This window comes from Psammomys obesus, unplaced genomic scaffold, assembly GCF_907164565.1.
Source record: "Psammomys obesus unplaced genomic scaffold, mPsaObe1.curated_primary_1811, whole genome shotgun sequence".
NCBI classification, from domain to species: domain Eukaryota; kingdom Metazoa; phylum Chordata; class Mammalia; order Rodentia; family Muridae; genus Psammomys; species Psammomys obesus.
Window position 1 is genome coordinate 7,986,559 of NW_026596051.1, and position 16,471 is coordinate 8,003,029.

Here is a 16,471-nt window from a genome sequence, read left to right on the forward strand (position 1 = left end):
CTTACTGGATTTTTTTTCAGTTTGATACAAGAATCACGTCATTTCTATATAAAGCTAACATACATGCATGTCTTTACGCATCATCTTTATGCATATGTATTATTTGGATATGTGTGTGTATTGGTATTGTATAGGCATGTTCATATGTGCATGCATGTGATTGTGTATTGTGGGATCACGATACTTGAGTTCAAGCAGCCCTTGTTTTACTTAATAAGAATTCTAAAGCTCAATAATAAATAGCTGATACCAGCCACTTGGAAATGGCAAAGCTGTGAAATGCATTCTTTAACTGAAAAGGTAAGAGTAAAGGAAATGTTTTAGAACAGTGCCTTACTTGAGTAATGTTTACCACAGCACATCCTCAGAATGTTTTATTTTACAAGAGCTGTTTATTGTTTGTTATTATGAGCTGTTAATCTTGTGCCGTGTCTGTAACTAAACTTTATTATAGGCACACAATTAGAGAAAAACTTGTGTAACTTATAGTGTTGTCCTTTGTCCCAGGCAGCTCTGGAGGCCACTGTGGGTAAAAAGGCCTTGTTTTGACTCATCTTTGATTCACTAACAGAGTTTTCCTAAGTATCTTTCAGTTTTATTTGATATGACATGGTGCCGATTTATAAAAATCAGTTTTGTCAAAATAACAGACGTTACAAATCTCAGATGAGTTAAATATATGTACACAGATAAGTAAAACAAAACCCGCTCATCCAGATAATCCTGTCTGTTGATTTGAACCAGTGCAGGGGCATACTTGGCCGGTGAGACCCTGTAGAGAAGTCTTAGGACTCCAAAACCCCTGTTTAAGATTTGAGAACTATTTTTAGTGATACTTAGCACTGTCTCATTTGTAAAGGGTTTCCAAGGACTTAAAATATTCGTAAATCTTACTGAAAAGTGAAGGTGATAAGATTCTATGAAAATGTGTAGACTTTTCAAAGTAATTTGAAGCTAACAGTTGAGCAGGGTTGTATGTTCTTAATGGTTGAAGAGCAGTGTCTATGACATTGAGTCCTGCGCTTCAGTGTCAGTCCTCAGAGGCAAACCAACACCATAACTTAGAATTAAGTAGCTTAAGAAAACTCAATGGAATTATGTTCTTTTTTACTGAAATTAATTTATCCCATCCTATTCACCCTAAAACTCCTAGGCATCAAACACTCCTCCATTCCTCTATTAATGGGTATTTGGGACATCTCAGCCCAAAAATCTTGGAGCCTCTGTGGCAGGAGGGATTAAAAGTGCTGAGGGGCAGCTAGTCAGTCAAAGGGGAAAAAAGGCTAACTAGAACAGAAAGCCCTGGGTTCAACCCTTACCCCAGGACTGACTGTTTTTTTTTTTTTTTTTTTTTTTTTTTGTCACTGGGAAAGCCCTGCTGCCTCCAGAAATGCTTCTGATGGGGCTGGGGTGACATCTGCCTTGAGGCAAACTTTCCTCTACCTGCTTCAGCGTGGCTATTCTGCCTTTGTCCTTCCAAGCCCTGTAGTTTCAGAATAAAATGGAGTCATTGCCGAGACTCAGCATAGGATTTCCTGAGTCTCCCATGCGAGCCTTTCCTCTGATTGCAGCCAGCCTTTCCAGAAGTGAGGCTTCCAGGGTGGCAAAAACTCCAGCCTCAACCTTGCAAGATCTTTGGATCTAAGGAGTTATTTAGACAAGTGATGATTAAAGACAACTCAGGGTCTAAGAGCATTTGCTTTCAGATACCCACCACTGCCAGTTACTGTGCAGTGTCTGGGAGGAGCAGACCTCAGTGGTGCTGGGCCATCAGCCTGCACACTTCAGAGACCAGACCATCTACATAGGGACAGTTTGCACTGCAGACAGCTGGTGAGGGGGGCCAAGGAGGCACAGAGCTTTGAGTGTCCTGTTTTCTATTTTTATAAGGTGAGCCTCTGGCACAGTTTTACTGCCCAAGTCAGAAGATCTTTTGAATTCAGTAACAAGATTCCTTAGACCCCAGCCAGCAGCAGCGAGGTCTGACTATTACAGGAAACTGTGGTGAGAGTCTGTGCCAAGACTGGGAGCAGGGAGGCCCAAAAGACCCCCAAACTGTCCACCTGCTGGGGACCATGAAGACAAAAAGCCAGGCATCCCAGATTGCAGCTTGCCTCCTTCCCCCACCCCACCCCCCAGCAGATGTGCCTCAGCACCACTTGTTCCTAAACACCTTCCTTTAAATCTGCAAAGAAAGAGGCTTTTGTTCTTTCCTCTATATGGTGAATGTATAGGAAATGACAACAGAAAGTCAGGGAACAATGGAACATTTTATTACCTCATCAGGGCCCTTACAGCAGAGTATGCAGTGGGCTAATCCAGCAAAAAAGCTCTCCCTCCCCCATTCCCCTCTACAAGAGAGGGGCTCTGTTGACGTAATTGTGCTTGTTCTCTTTCATGTTACTATTTTATTTTTAAAGCAATTAACTAGTTAGTTAGTCTGCTTGTGACGCTCTCCCATTACATCTTAACCAGTTGAGGTCTGCTTTCTAAGAATTTGGAGTACTGGTGAAGAGGCACTTAGAGCCCTCCCCATCCCTCTACTAAGTTGTCTCCAGGCTTTTAGGCTGGCCCAACCCACCCATCCCAGGCCCGTGGACAGCTAGAGATTTTCAAAGAGGCACCCTAAGAGCCAGTGTCACTCATGAATTTCCACTTCACAGATGGAAAATCTGAGGCTCAGAAATGTCGGGTAAATCATGAAGGGAGTTGTGGCTCCCTCTGATTCCATAGCTGCTGCTTAGAACTAGCCCTAAGTACCATGCCAGAATGTCTTGCTGGTGCCGAAGTTGTATACATGGAGCATCGGGCTTTGTGTCACTTGTTGGCAAAACAGTGTCTCAGGGTTCAGATGAGGAAAGTTAGACTTAGGAGCTACGTGGCTGTTGGGTTGGAACTATGGGTCTCCAGCTTCCCCACCTCCCTCCAGTATTGCAAATTCATATGTGCCCTGGATAATTCTCCCTTCGAAAATAGCTGCCAGTATTATGGCTCTTACCCTGCTGAAATGTGAGTTGCTGGGGCCCCAGAACGGATCTGCTTGAGAGAACCTTCTGTGTCCACCTTGGGTAAGCAATGAGGGCATTCAGTGTGCCTAAGAGGCCCAGGCTGCTCCCAGAAGCTCTTGGCCCAGGTTCTTGCACAGACCTATGAAATATACAACCTTTACTTGATTCCTTAATGAGCCCCACCACAGCTCAGAGGTCTGCTAAAGGGGCAGATGACAGTGTGGCACAAAACGCTTCATCTAGAACCCTCCTTTAAAAGATTCCGTGGAAGGACCTTGGAGCTGCACACAGCCTTAGCTTTGTGCCTTATATATTTGCTACAAAACGTCCCTTCTGTAGCTTCCAACATTTACCCAGATCAACACTGCTGGTATGTGTAATGGTTTTTCCAGAGTTCTGTCTTGGAGGTTGTTTGGCTTGTGGGCAGCAGGCCCTGTGGAGTTTGGGGAAATAGCCAAAGAATGGTGTGTCAGTTAGAGTCTATAACGGGAGGTGTGTACTTTTCTGTCTGTTCTCTGTCACAGACTTTGGGGTTCAGGGGGAGGGAGACAGGGCTCACTCAGCCTTTTGCCCATCACGTACTGCCCTGCCCTGCCAGCCTGGCTTTTTGTGGGAATCTCAAAGAAGTGGAGATAAACCTGTGACAGAGTACGTGTTAGCTTGTACTGCCCAGACTATATATAGATTGGGGGAAGGGGGTGGCTGTGAAGCATCTGAGGGAAAAAGAGAGAGTTTAAAGAAAAATGCAGTGGGCTGAAAACAGACTTTGAAACGTGGAGCCATTGCTGATCTGGGCAGGAAGAGTGGCGAGTGGACTTGGGGAGACATGAAACACATACTTCACCGCCACATAACTTTCCTGGAGGAGACAGTGTTTGCTGTAACCACATAAATGTTTCGAAGCTTAGGAAAGGAAGACCATTAGGAGACCGATCTAGGGAGTGGAAAGCTTCGCTGACTGAGGAGGCCCCTGCACACTGAAAACCAGAATATCAAATGCATTTGTACCTTCCAAATTTCTGTTTCTTTTATGTTAAAGCATTTTAGAAAGAATGTTCCTGCCTTGAGACCACAGACATATTTTCTTGATTTGAATTAAGTGTTAGTTCCTAGACTGAGTCAGTCATGTGAGCTGTGTGTAGGCATCTGCTTTGCCGGTAAAGGCACACTTTCACTGAGACATAAATTCCAGAAGAGGGAGGGGTGTTTTTCTTTAAACGTGAAAGTGGGTTTGATAGCAAATCCTGAGGTTTTTCTAAGTCAGGGAGTGGCAGAGGTAGAGAGGCCCTTTGGGTTCCCATAGCCTGTCTGGCATACAGAAGGACCCTCCCTAGTACCTCTGAAGCATCTGCACCCACACCTGAAGTTCAAAGGGCTGCCTTGTCCTTTGGTAGTAGGGACTTTCTCTACAAGATAATGTAGATACAGCTTCTAACCCCGGGCCACAGCACCCTGCCCAGTGCTGGTACTGACTCCCCTCCATGTTCCTCCCAAGCACATGAACTGGCAAAGGGGCCAGAGAACTGGGTCACTGGAAGGAGTTTATCAGGACGAGCTAACAGTCAGTTGAGGCTGATGGCAGACTCAGCACTGAAGTTGCCACTGATGGCAGTAGTTGGGGACAAAGATTAGTGAAAGGTTGGTCTGAACCAAGAAAACACACACCCTTTCCAGCCTGAGTGGCCTGATAGGGTTTCACTGCCCCCAGGGTGGGGGGTTTGTAGACAGTCATGTTATGTATGATTGATATTGTCATCAGCCTCACCCCCGGGTCTTCCAGCAGAGAAGTAGAAGAGCTCACGGGGCAGATACATCAGTCCAAGGAAAGGGCATGATTAGGCAGCTGGAGTGGCTTAACTCCTACCTCAGAAACAAGTAAGATGGTGGGCAGCCAAGCAGGCAAAGGCAGCCTTGATCAGGGCAAAGCTGTCCAGGACTATAGCCCTTGCTGGATGGTGGGAGCCCAGCCTCCTAGGGCAGATTGGAAAACACAAGAAACAATCTACCAGGCAGTAGGCGATCACAATTTAAAATGCCACCCTGTCCCTCTGACTGCTTTATCCATGCTGTTGAGGTAAGATATTTGGTAAAGTATTGCTGTTGCGAGATTTTATTGTGTACTTGGTTTTATTTGTTTAAATACATCTCACTATTCCCTAAAGATTGCGTCCCTATCAACTGGAGAAGGAAGCATTTTTTAATCTCCCTGATTTTTGCTGTGCCTTTTCCCTAGGAGCTATTTGGTTTTCATGGATTTGAATAGGACCTGAAAAAACTGTAGCTTATGTCCAGTATTGTAGGAGAAGGGCCACACAATTTCATGTGCCCCTTTTCATAAATCTAAATGTTAGCATATCCCTAATTCATTTATCTCAGCTTCCTCCTAAGCCTCGGGAATGGTGAAAGGTGTAGAGGTCACAGGAGATGCAGGCCCCGTGGGCACTAAAAATGGAAAGGAAAGAGTCATCACAATTTAGGGGAGAAGGAGGATCAACTCAGACATTTGCTGAGTTTGTTCAAGTGTGAACTGTCCAACCTGGAAACACCAGTAGTGTTTTAGTGAGTTCTGTTACTCCCTAAGCCAGGCCAATGGCCTAGGTGTGTGCTATCTGTGCCTATGAGGCTCCCTGGTTCCTTCAAAGAGGAAAGGGAGTCCATAGCCCTTGACCCACATCTGTGGAGCCAGAAAAACCGCTTGTCCACATGTTGAGACACTCATGTTCCTACTTTTGTTTTATTTTGTCTGTCTTTCTTTCACATAAATGCAGAGTTGTTTCATCTGTACTTGTTCTATTTGTATGTTGCAGGATGTCAAAGTCTTTAGTGAAGATGGGACAAGCAAAGTGGTGGAGATTCTAACCGACATGACAGCCAGGGACCTGTGCCAGTTGCTGGTTTACAAAAGTCACTGTGTGGATGACAACAGCTGGACTCTGGTGGAGCACCACCCACAACTGGGATTAGGTAGGGGACTGGTTTCCTGGCTTGGGAACAGCACCTGGGGACTTCAGTATGTGATCAAATGGGTATGCCACAGCCAAATATAAATGTCACAATTTCCTGCCACATTGTTGCTCTCCACTCCTTCTGGTCTCTTGCTTCCCTCAAAATTTCACTTCTCTTCCTTCCAAGTCCTCTCCCTCTGATACTCTAAGAATCTCTCTCTCTCTCCTTGGGTTCTCAAAACAGTAACTTCCCAAAGGCTTAGCCTGGGTGATAGGGTCTCTATCCTTTGATTCTTCTCTGAGACATCCAGAGACCTGAGGGGGCTTGCTGCCCACCTTGTGTTGGAGTTCTTGACAGCTGCTCATCTCAGCTCCCCCTGATGATAGGAAGAAGAGAGCCATGGTTCCTGTGTGGTAGGGACAGGGAGTGGAGATAACATTAAAAGGAGTCTCTCAGGAGTATAATACCTGCACAGCATCTTCCTGAGGTGACGCCTACACTATGTGTGTATGTGGCCACAGGCATGTGTGTGTCTGCGTCTCGCCTACAGAACAAGAGCATATTTTATTCCATAGAATATTTGAAGCGATGCCATATTTTCAGAACTTGCTACGGTACACTTTTTTTTTCCTCAGTTGGTTCATCTCAGGTAAAAAAGCTTTTCAGACTTTCATTTAAAGTCTTATTTGCATGAAGTCTGAAGCCTGTAAAATCATATGCAGGTATTTAAAAACAGAATTTTCACTCAATTAAGCAATAATTTTCCCATGTCTTCTATGTTTCAAAAGAGATATCAAGTTTCACAGTTTTAAGTTCTTCTTATAACCCTTTTGAAAGATTAGTGAAGTAGATTGCAACCCTTGGCTTAGAATATTCATTGAATTAATTGGCACTCTCCCAGCAGATAGCATACAATTTCAAGCATAGGTAATGTGATGTGAGTTTGAGTTGCAATTTCCTACCTTTCTTTGGACTTTTAGATACCTGTAATGATCTGGAGCAAGAAACTAGAACCCTTATGGGTTGTTGTTTTAGTTACTTTTCCCATTACAATGACAGTAAAAACTTAAGGAAGGCAGATTTGGGGTGGTGCAGGGAGCTTACTGTTTGTGGATTGAGTCTATGATAGTGTTAGTTGTAACAGCAGAATTACATTTCACCTCAGTGAAGAAGAAAGGGATGGGTGCTAGCTCGCCTTGCTTCCTCCTTTGAGGTCTGGACCCTACTCCGTAGAATGGCACTGCCCACATTCAGACCATGGGTCTCCTAGCTCAAACCCCTTTGGACACCCCGTCTCATATTATGCCTAAAGGCATGTTTCCATCGTGATCCTAAGTCCAGTCATTATTGATAATGAAGATCGGAGCCTTTTCCATTCTCAATACCTACCTTCTGCCATATTCCTTTATGGGCTCCTTAATGGGTGAAATAGAGGGTCACACTGTTCCCATGGAGATGAATAACTCCTGTCAAACTCTGAGTGGACCTTACAGTGGTCTACTGTGGCCATCAGCAGTCTCTGCTAACTCAAATTCAAGTGTTTCCCTTTCGTTTAAACTGCACTGTGACGGGTCCTTTTTCTAGTGTGCAGTACTGAGAAAATGGAGGCAGATCCACATACAGTTCTTAATACGCAGGAGATGGTCTGGAAACTTCAGTTCAAGGGTTACTTACCAGATCCCTTGGTTTCTAGCCACCAAACAGTGAATAAGTCAGACGTTAAGGCTTTGGAAATAACCACACAAGGAGTCCCTTATTTTGAGGAAGTTAAAAAAAGGGGAGGGGGCATCATGCATATAGAGCCTTCTTAGGGTTGTATTTCTGGGTCCCTTTCTTTGTTCTTTTCTCTTAATCAGGAATGTGTTTAGCATGCTTTAAAACAAAGAGTTCTTCATTTTAAAATCATGAATACGGACAAAAGGAAAAGAAAAAGTAAATGAAATTATTTTAAAAGAAACAGGAACCTTCAGGTTAAAATTTGGATTAGTGAGCCTCACAGGGCCAGAATCTAGAACTGGATGTGTCCTCAAATGTTTTTTCTCAGGTGTCTTTTTCCAAACCAGTTTCTTTCTTGTTGGGGACAAGTGAAACACATTTTCCAACAGGACTATATTTTGGAGAGCAACCCCAACACAAGCTCCATTTCTGCCTTCCAGTTCTCTCACTTCTCTCCATGTGAGGAGTGTGTGTGTGTGTGTGTGTGTGTGTGTGTGTGTGTGTGTGTGTGTGTTGATTCAAACCTATCACTTAATTAAAAACAAAACAAGCACGTAGCTAATTAGCCCTGTAAAGGAAATCCTGTTCCTGCCACAGCCCCACAGCAGTCTCTTGTCAGCCGTCCTACTGGTGGAGAGCCGTGGTTCTCTGCGGTTCCTCCCAGAAAACCCCGCTTACATCCTAGCCTGCCCTGCTGTGGATGGCTGAACCACAGGCTTGTGGGAGGCTCTTGGTAATGGATGTTGCTCTGGGGTGGGCTTCTGGGTCCTGGCCTGAAAAGTGGGGCCTCACCTATGCTCAGTGTGGAACCACCCTGCCCCACATTCCTGGGAATCATCGTCTCCATGGAAATGATTTTCTTAGGCAATCCTATATTGAGTCTTTTTATTAGGGAACAGAACACACAGAGAAACAGTGTTTGTTAAGTCTTTCAGGCAAATCCTAAAACAGATTATAACCCAAAACTATGACAGCTGGGAGCATAAGGATATCATTCTGATAGTTTTAGTTTATATGTGACCTCATATTAAGGTCTTCAAAACAATTACTGTGCTGATCTTAGCCACTGATCTACTGGAAACTTAACAATATCACACTGTTAAAGTGGAAACAGCCGCAAAGATAGCCTGTATGAGCTGCCTCCCTTTTTGGTAGACAAGTCTGTAATTATGTAATGTATATGCTTATACTGCACAGTGTATACAGTGTACATGTAATATATATAATGTATGTGTATATGGTTACTGGTCATCTAGCGGACTGATGGAGAAGCAGTAATAGTGGCGATCCTGCCCTGTCTGCCTTGTACCCATGAGTAAGAAGAGGTGAATGACTGTGAGCTAGGAGCTGGTCGCCCTTTTCAGTCCCCAGTGTCCTCTCCAGAGGGCACCTACGTCAGAGATGGCTTCTTTCACAAAGTCTTGCAGTTTCTGGGGCTGATTTTCCAGTCCTTCTGTTCTTTTATTTGCTGTCTTCCTGATGAGCACTTCCCACAAGCCCTACATGTTGGGGATTCTTCAGCCTCCTGTGTGGGAATAGTAAGTGATAAGTCCAGCTGGTGCGCTAGCACAGCATAGACGGGGAAATCCCGTCTAAGTATGTGAGCTGCAGATTGCTAGAATCTCCCCTTCCAGAGCAGTTTCTCACAGAGACGACACAGTGATAGAACATAGTCGTCCCACGTACATGGCAAGTAAACAAGTGACTTTTTAAAGACATTTGGAAAATTTAAATGTACAAAAAACAGCATTTTGGTGCTATCCTCCCTCACACTTGGAAGTGGGAGTGCACTGTGGGGTCACTTGGTACCAGGGCTCTCAGCCCCTGACAGGCTGCAAGCATCAAGCAGGAAGGGTGCAGGTCTGGGGAACTGGGGCAGTGAGGGTAGGAAGGAGACGGTCCCACATGTCCCGCACAGCTCAGTAACTGAAGAGTACTGTGGCTTGTGTGAACTAGGCAGCACTCCAAGAAAGAACAGTGACTCTGAGGGCCGTTTACAGCCTTGTGTTTATTCCAGGCAGGGGTCTCTGTGCTTTGGAGCCCCTTTTGATCCTCAGTGCTCAGGTGGAGCCTGCTGTGGGTTGATGCTTTGTGGCTCCCTGACCATTAATTTGAAAACACCTAGTGATATCTTTTCCCCATTAAAAATACATGGATAGAAAGAAGGCTTGCTGGCTGTTTGGCGTCAAGCTGACTTAGACAGATTTTCTTGCCAGTGCCATGATTCGCAGCAGTCAACCAGGAGGCCTGAGGCTTTCTACCAGGTGGGAGGGGCTGGAAACCGTGGCTGAGCCAAGTGAAAGGCTGCACTGAGCCTTGGTCTGTGCTCTGTCCGACTGGATATCCCCCTACTTCCTGGGCTGGACAAGCTTCTCCTGAGGCACTAACTAGCTGTGTACTTTAAAAAGTATAATTTCCCTCTTGAGTTGTCTAGTGTTCAAGCCTTTCTTTCACAGAGTGAGATAATGATATAGATGCTGAGCATAGTTTCAAAAATTTGACAAATAACAGATGGCCTTTGAGGAATCTCCGCTTCTTCCACACGAGCACAAAGTAGTTTAAGAATATCCCAAAGAGCAGCAACGGTCCAGTTTTACTCAGGACCCCTGAAACAGCAGGAAGTTCACAGGCAAAGCCAGCAAGGCTTTTGTAGGCTAAGGCTATGCCTTAGAGGCATTCCACAGCAGCCTGAGGCCGTCAGCTCTGAAGCTGTGAGCAAGGGCTCAGCAGGGCTTCTCCACTTTTCCCGCTTACTGAGGAAGGAAACGAGAGTTGACACTGCAGCTGGTTTGCATGAAGAGCCACAGTGAGGCCCCTCTGGGGTCAACAGACTAGCCGCGGGAAAAGCATGATCCTTGAGGGCTGCAGGGGCCAGCTTGGCAGTCGCTGGTTACCTGAAACCACAGTGGGGCCCAGTTCCCCCTGCCTCCTTCCTCAGGCATCAGGCCCTCCCCTCTGTGTACGTGCAGTATGTGCAGCTTCGCCAGGAGCTCTTCCAGGCAGCTGCTGTTAAGGATCAGAGCTGTATAGACCCTAGCAGCGGTCTTAGCTGGGAAGCTCCCCATGGAGCCCTTTGTGCCTCTTCAGAGTTCTTTGGAAAGCACAGCACTTTTTTATTTAGAGCTAGCCACTACATCCTTACTTGGGCGGCTGCTACCTCCCTGTTTTACTCTGTGTTTTAAAATGTTTTATTTTGTAAAACAACCACCTACAGGTTATTGGGTTGTTGAGTTTTGTTTTAAGCTTGTTTAGAATATTTTCTCTGAGTAAAACTCCTAATGGAATGCGCTGATCTGTTTTTGGATCCATTTAAAATGAATGAACTTAAGCCTGGCTGTCTTCTTAAACCATGCATCACAGTTTTAGTCAATGCTTAAGTTGTATGTGGTTGTTCGCATATGTCTTGAGTAAATATAACCCTTGTGTAAACATAAGGGTTCATGTGTTCCAGGGAGAATTCTCCCAGATAGAAGTAAATGGAAACTATTCTAGGTTTGCATCAAGCGTGGCTTTTCATTTTCTGTGAGATTTGTGGCTGCCATGGGGACAGATCTGGTTTTAAATATGTTTCTCCCAAGATGTCCCCCTCTTGGAATATTAAAATGAAGGCCAAGAACGCATCAGCCCAGAATCTGCTCTTGGTAAACTGAGGTGGTCCTCGCAGAGCAGTGCCTGTGGCCGCAGTTCTTTTCTGTGAACAAAAATTCTTTCTCCCAATTCTGAGACCCTTTAAAGTAGCTTTTCCTAAGTGTCTCCCTTTCTTCCCAGGTGCGACTTCTCTAGAGACTCAGCTCTGGCAGCATGAGAGGTGGGAGGGATTTAGGATAGAACTCCTGTGTTCCCTTAATCTGCCTAGGCCTGGCTGGCGTCTGGTCACACACTTAGCCTGGGGTGGACTTATTGATACAGTTTATTCCGTTGTCTGAGGTGGTTAGTTCTGTGTCACTACCACCTCTATTATGGCTTTTCAGGAGTTCTGTGGGAGGAGCTCTGATCTCCATTCCAAAGCAGAATGGCCCAGCTCCTCTGAGCTGTTTATTCATATCAGCGGGGAGCAGGCTGAGTTCTTGACTCAGAGTAGAAGCAGAGGTTCAGAGAGGGGACTATGCAGCCTTTCCAGAACCTTACATGAGTTCTGAGTGGTGCACATACATCAGGCACAGTGAATAATCTGTGTGAAGAATGTTCTTTTCTTTGCCTTTATACATAATCCAACCGGTACATCCATGGTATGGCCAGTGCTGACTAGCTAAGTGTGAACAGTGAGTGTTTTGTATATCCCATGCTTACGGTGTCTTGTCCACAGCTGTCCTAGTCTTAATTTGTGTGCCCTCTGCTTTTTTATGCCCTGCCTCTTGCAGGTCCCCCTTTCCGGGGGTCTTTGCCTTTGAGTGTTTACCCAGTTGTAATAGTTTATTCACTGCAAGAGTTAAAATTTTGTAGTATACGGACAAAATCATTTGTGAATCTCTCAGTAAGGTTGTATCAATTCTGGAGTAAAAGAAATACATACATGTCAGTACTAGCCTGAATTTTGCATTTTATTGAATTTTAAGACCTCTTTTACATATCGGTCAACAAATTCTCAGTTTGTAAAGAGCAGGTCTCAACCTTGTAAAGTTGCCCTGTCCCATCTCACATGTGATACTTCTCCCCACAGAGAGGTGCCTGGAGGACCATGAGATTGTGGTCCAGGTGGAGAGCACCATGCCAAGTGAGAGTAAATTCTTGTTCAGAAAGAACTATGCGAAGTACGAGTTCTTTAAGAATCCGGTGGTAAGTCTCTGGGGTCAGAGTTGGACTCCTGAAATCTTAGAAAATGTACTTGGGTAGAGTAGAACCTGATTATCAGATGGCTAGCTGAGATTTATGGGCACAAGGGCTTAAGGAGCTGGGTCGCTATCTAATGAGGCAGGCTTCACACACAACCCAATCCTAGCTTCATGTCGCGGAGACTGTCTCCTTCTTCAGAGGGTAGAGATGGTCACACTGGAACAAATTGATCAAATACTCAGAAAATAGCAGGTAGTCTCTGGATTATATGTTGGAATGAATAGCAATCACTGATTGGTATGCTGACATCAACTCCTTGGTTGTGTTTTTGTTTGTTTGTTTGTTTCATGCCTGCTTTTGGGGAGGTACTTGTCATGTGACATAGTAGGAAAGTGGTTTTTATGACTTCTAAGCCTTTGGTCTTGTCATGAGTCACCAGTATCCACTTCTGGTTTGATCATTTTACTTGAAAAGAAAGAAATTGTATATTTCTGGGTATTCCAGCTGAGTAGGCTTCTTTGAACAACTGCAGTCACCTTGTTATTTATTTGCTTGGTTGGTTTTGGTTTTCTTTTGGTACTGGACTGATACAAGTTTTGATTAAAAAAAAAGAGAGAGAAAGACTTTTTTAAACTACAGACGATCATGATCATACAAGGAGAATTTTTAATATCATTTATAATATATAAAATAAATTTGTCTATATTTAATATAGACATGCCATCTATGATACACTTGTTTTTCCCTGTCTCTTAGAACTTCTTCCCGGATCAGATGGTCACTTGGTGCCAGCAGTCCAATGGCAGCCAGGCCCAGCTTCTGCAGGTAATAAGCAAAAACTACGTTCTTGTGGAAATAGACTTCCTGGAGGTTTAAAATAAGGAGCAGATCCCTGAAAAGTTCCTTTGTCTAAGGAAACTTATGTTATGTCTACACTATTGTGGGAAATATTTGCTTCTCTCCATTTCAATACTAATATGCTGTGTTCTACACAGTACAAATTTTGCTGGGATTTTAAGAAGTTTAAAGGAAGAAAAGTGTGTCTGAATACTCTCCCCAAAGTATGTTAATAATTCAGGAAATGTCAGCTCTATGTAATAATATAAATGCTTTTTTTTATGTGCATATTGCTTAATTTTAAATTTTTTTTTCCTTCACAGAATTTTCTGAACTCGAGCAGCTGCCCTGAGATTCAAGGGTTCTTGCAGGTGAAGGAGCTAGGACGCAAGTCCTGGAAGAAACTGTATGTGTGCTTGCGCAGATCTGGCCTTTACTACTCCACCAAGGGGACTTCAAAGGTGAGTCCTATTAAAAACACTCCACTTCTCCCGGCACTAGGTATGTTTTCTGTGGACTTGGGCTTAATTTTAAAATGCCCCGAACCTCTTTTATGCTAGAGTTAACTTATTAATTGGCAGTTTATATAATGGTTATATGCAAAGGGACCAGTGCACTGTCTACCAGAAACTGCATGGCAAAACACAGCAGCTCCTTCATTACATCACTCCTGTTCCTATAGGATGCCCAGTACTGGATCCCTACTGTGGGTTGAGTGCAGACCCTCCTGGCTGACTCAGTCAATGCAGGGACATACTTCATTTTCATAATTTGGAACTTGGATCCAAGCTGGCCGTAGGATAGGTGCTGGATTGCTGTCCTCCGTTCATAAAATGTGGTTTTCCCTCTGCTTAAGCAAATTTTAAGAATTGCATAGTTCATATAAAATAAAGTGAGTCTATTATAACACACAGCTGCCATTTTTAGCTCATGTTACTGTAGTGATTCCATGCTGTCATTTCAGTTTTGTATAATCAGTGGGAAAATACAAGAGATGCAGTGACTATAGACCTCAGTAGTGAACTTTCAGCACTATAGACTTTTCCAGCAAATGTGACCTCACATTTGCTTGACTGCTATTTTTTAGGAACCGAGACACCTGCAGCTGCTGGCTGACCTGGAGGAAAGCAGCATCTTCTATCTGATTGCTGGAAAGAAGCAGTACAATGCACCCAACGAACATGGGATGTGCATCAAGGTAGTCATAGGATGCTGCCTGTAGGCCGGGGCTAGGAACTATGCAGAGGATCTTTCTCCTGCCCAGTATTTGGTTGTGGGTCCTTTTGCTTAAACAGAAACCGTTTTTTTCCCCACTAGCCTTAGTGTGTTCTTAAGATTTGATGTTTTTTAAATAGTCCAGAAAGTAGACACATGCTCTGTGGATCTCTCAGTGGACTCAGTGACTTAAGGCCAGGTAGCTATTGGCCTCCTGCACTGGCCGCAGCTTTTATGAGGACATAGTAAGAAGAGGCAGACTCTTGACCTGACACCTGATTGTCTGCAGCTACTTGAAGGCATTGCACTGTCTTGTGTGGGCTTCTGGTCATGAGGCTTGACCACAGTACTGTCTATCTTCTGTGTGTGTGTGTGTGAGAGAGAGAGAGACAGACAGACAGACAGAACACTGGCACATGGATGTGTATATATGTGTGTGCCTGTAGTCAGAACAGACAGATGTGAACATGTACTCATGTACATAGGTGCAAAAATGCATACTTATATATATATATGCACATGTACAGCACAGCCAAGGCCATGTTCTTTCCTCTTGATGAGGTTGTGGCAGTTAGTAGTAGTGCTAGGACAACACAACTAGTAGCAGGGCAACACACTTGCCCTAGTGTGTCGGCTTCTTTTTAAGTACTGCTCTTTAATTGGAATAGAGGGCTTGATGGAAGTTCAGATCAGGGTATTCCTGTAACAGTCTCATCACTTGGCCACATGGTCTTGTCTGTCCTCTGCGACTTCAGGGACAGCAGCATACCCCTACCTTGGGCCTCTAGCTCCACCTCAGCTCACTTGCAGTGGTGTCGCTGGTCTCAACCTGGACTCCCAAACAGGTGGCGGCTAACCTGGGTAAGGGACACATATGCTCTTGATCTGCTCTCTGCTCAGGCAACATCCAACAGACTGCCTCTGGCTTGAGGGCAGCCGTCTCTAGCACTGGGTATATACTTACTCATTGTTGCACTGGTCGGGTTTTCATTTCTCCTCTAGCCAAACAAAGCGAAAATTGAGATGAAGGAACTGCGTCTGCTCTGTGCTGAAGACGAGCAGATCCGTACTTGCTGGATGACAGCCTTCAGGCTCCTCAAGGTATGTGACTGGATGCTGCAGTGGCTGCGTCTCACCCAGAACAAGTGACTGGATGTGGGCCCATCCTGGCACAAAAATGCTATGGTGTTTCTACCAGAATCGGTTTACCAACTGTAGTTGTGCACTCTTCTCTGTAAGATCTCAGCATTAAAAGGGGTAGAGCCAGGTTTTCTAACTTGAACACTGTCAAGTAGTGATGAAAACTGATTCTTTATTGGCTAAAAGCGGGAGTTCTGTGCCCTGTCTCTCTGCCCACAGATGCCCCCAATTACTGGAGATAGCCAAAAATGCCTCTAGACAATTCCAAATATCCCCTGAGCATCGAGGAGTAAGGAATTTCCCTCACAGTAGACAACTTTCAGTTCTAAGCCAGTTCAAAGTCTGTCATCAGCGTGACAAGACATAAGCCAGCCATGAAAGAAATACTTTCTATGTGTTAAAATGATGAGATTTCTAGGTATAGTACACATGCCTAGAATCCAGGCAACTCGAGGTAGAGGTGAAAAGACTGTTGAGTTTAAGGCCAGCGGAGACTTCATACAGACCCTTTCTAATAAATAAATAAAAGGTGAATAAATAATAGGTCAGTGTTCTAGAAAAACTATAGTATTAGGATCCTTTGTGTTTTTTTGAAGAAAGAAGTAAAAACCAAAATATGTATTTGACTTTGTGGTACAGGAAAAAGAAAACTTAGTGACAGACAGGTGACCCCACTAAGCAAGTGGGAATAGATGCTAGAGACAAAACTTTACATTTCTGTATAGGTCTGTTTTTTGTTTTCTCTGAAAATGTGTGTGTGTGTGTGTGTGTGTGTGTGTATGTGTGTGTAAATATATATATATATATATATATATATATATATATATATATATATA

The 16,471-nt window shown here is 44.2% G+C and overlaps 1 protein-coding gene across 3 annotated transcripts in view; it reads left to right on the plus strand.

The window, feature by feature from the left end:
• Positions 1-16,471, plus strand: part of Grb10 (growth factor receptor bound protein 10) — a 110,723-nt gene that overhangs the window by 79,619 nt on the left and 14,633 nt on the right. For all 3 annotated transcript variants that reach the window (XM_055623908.1, XM_055623906.1, XM_055623907.1), the window contains exons 6-11: positions 5,816-5,972; positions 12,331-12,446; positions 13,200-13,268; positions 13,604-13,741; positions 14,368-14,478; positions 15,498-15,596. In XM_055623908.1, the coding sequence (XP_055479883.1) occupies positions 5,816-5,972; positions 12,331-12,446; positions 13,200-13,268; positions 13,604-13,741; positions 14,368-14,478; positions 15,498-15,596 (690 nt within the window). The remainder of the gene's footprint in view (positions 1-5,815; positions 5,973-12,330; positions 12,447-13,199; positions 13,269-13,603; positions 13,742-14,367; positions 14,479-15,497; positions 15,597-16,471) is intronic.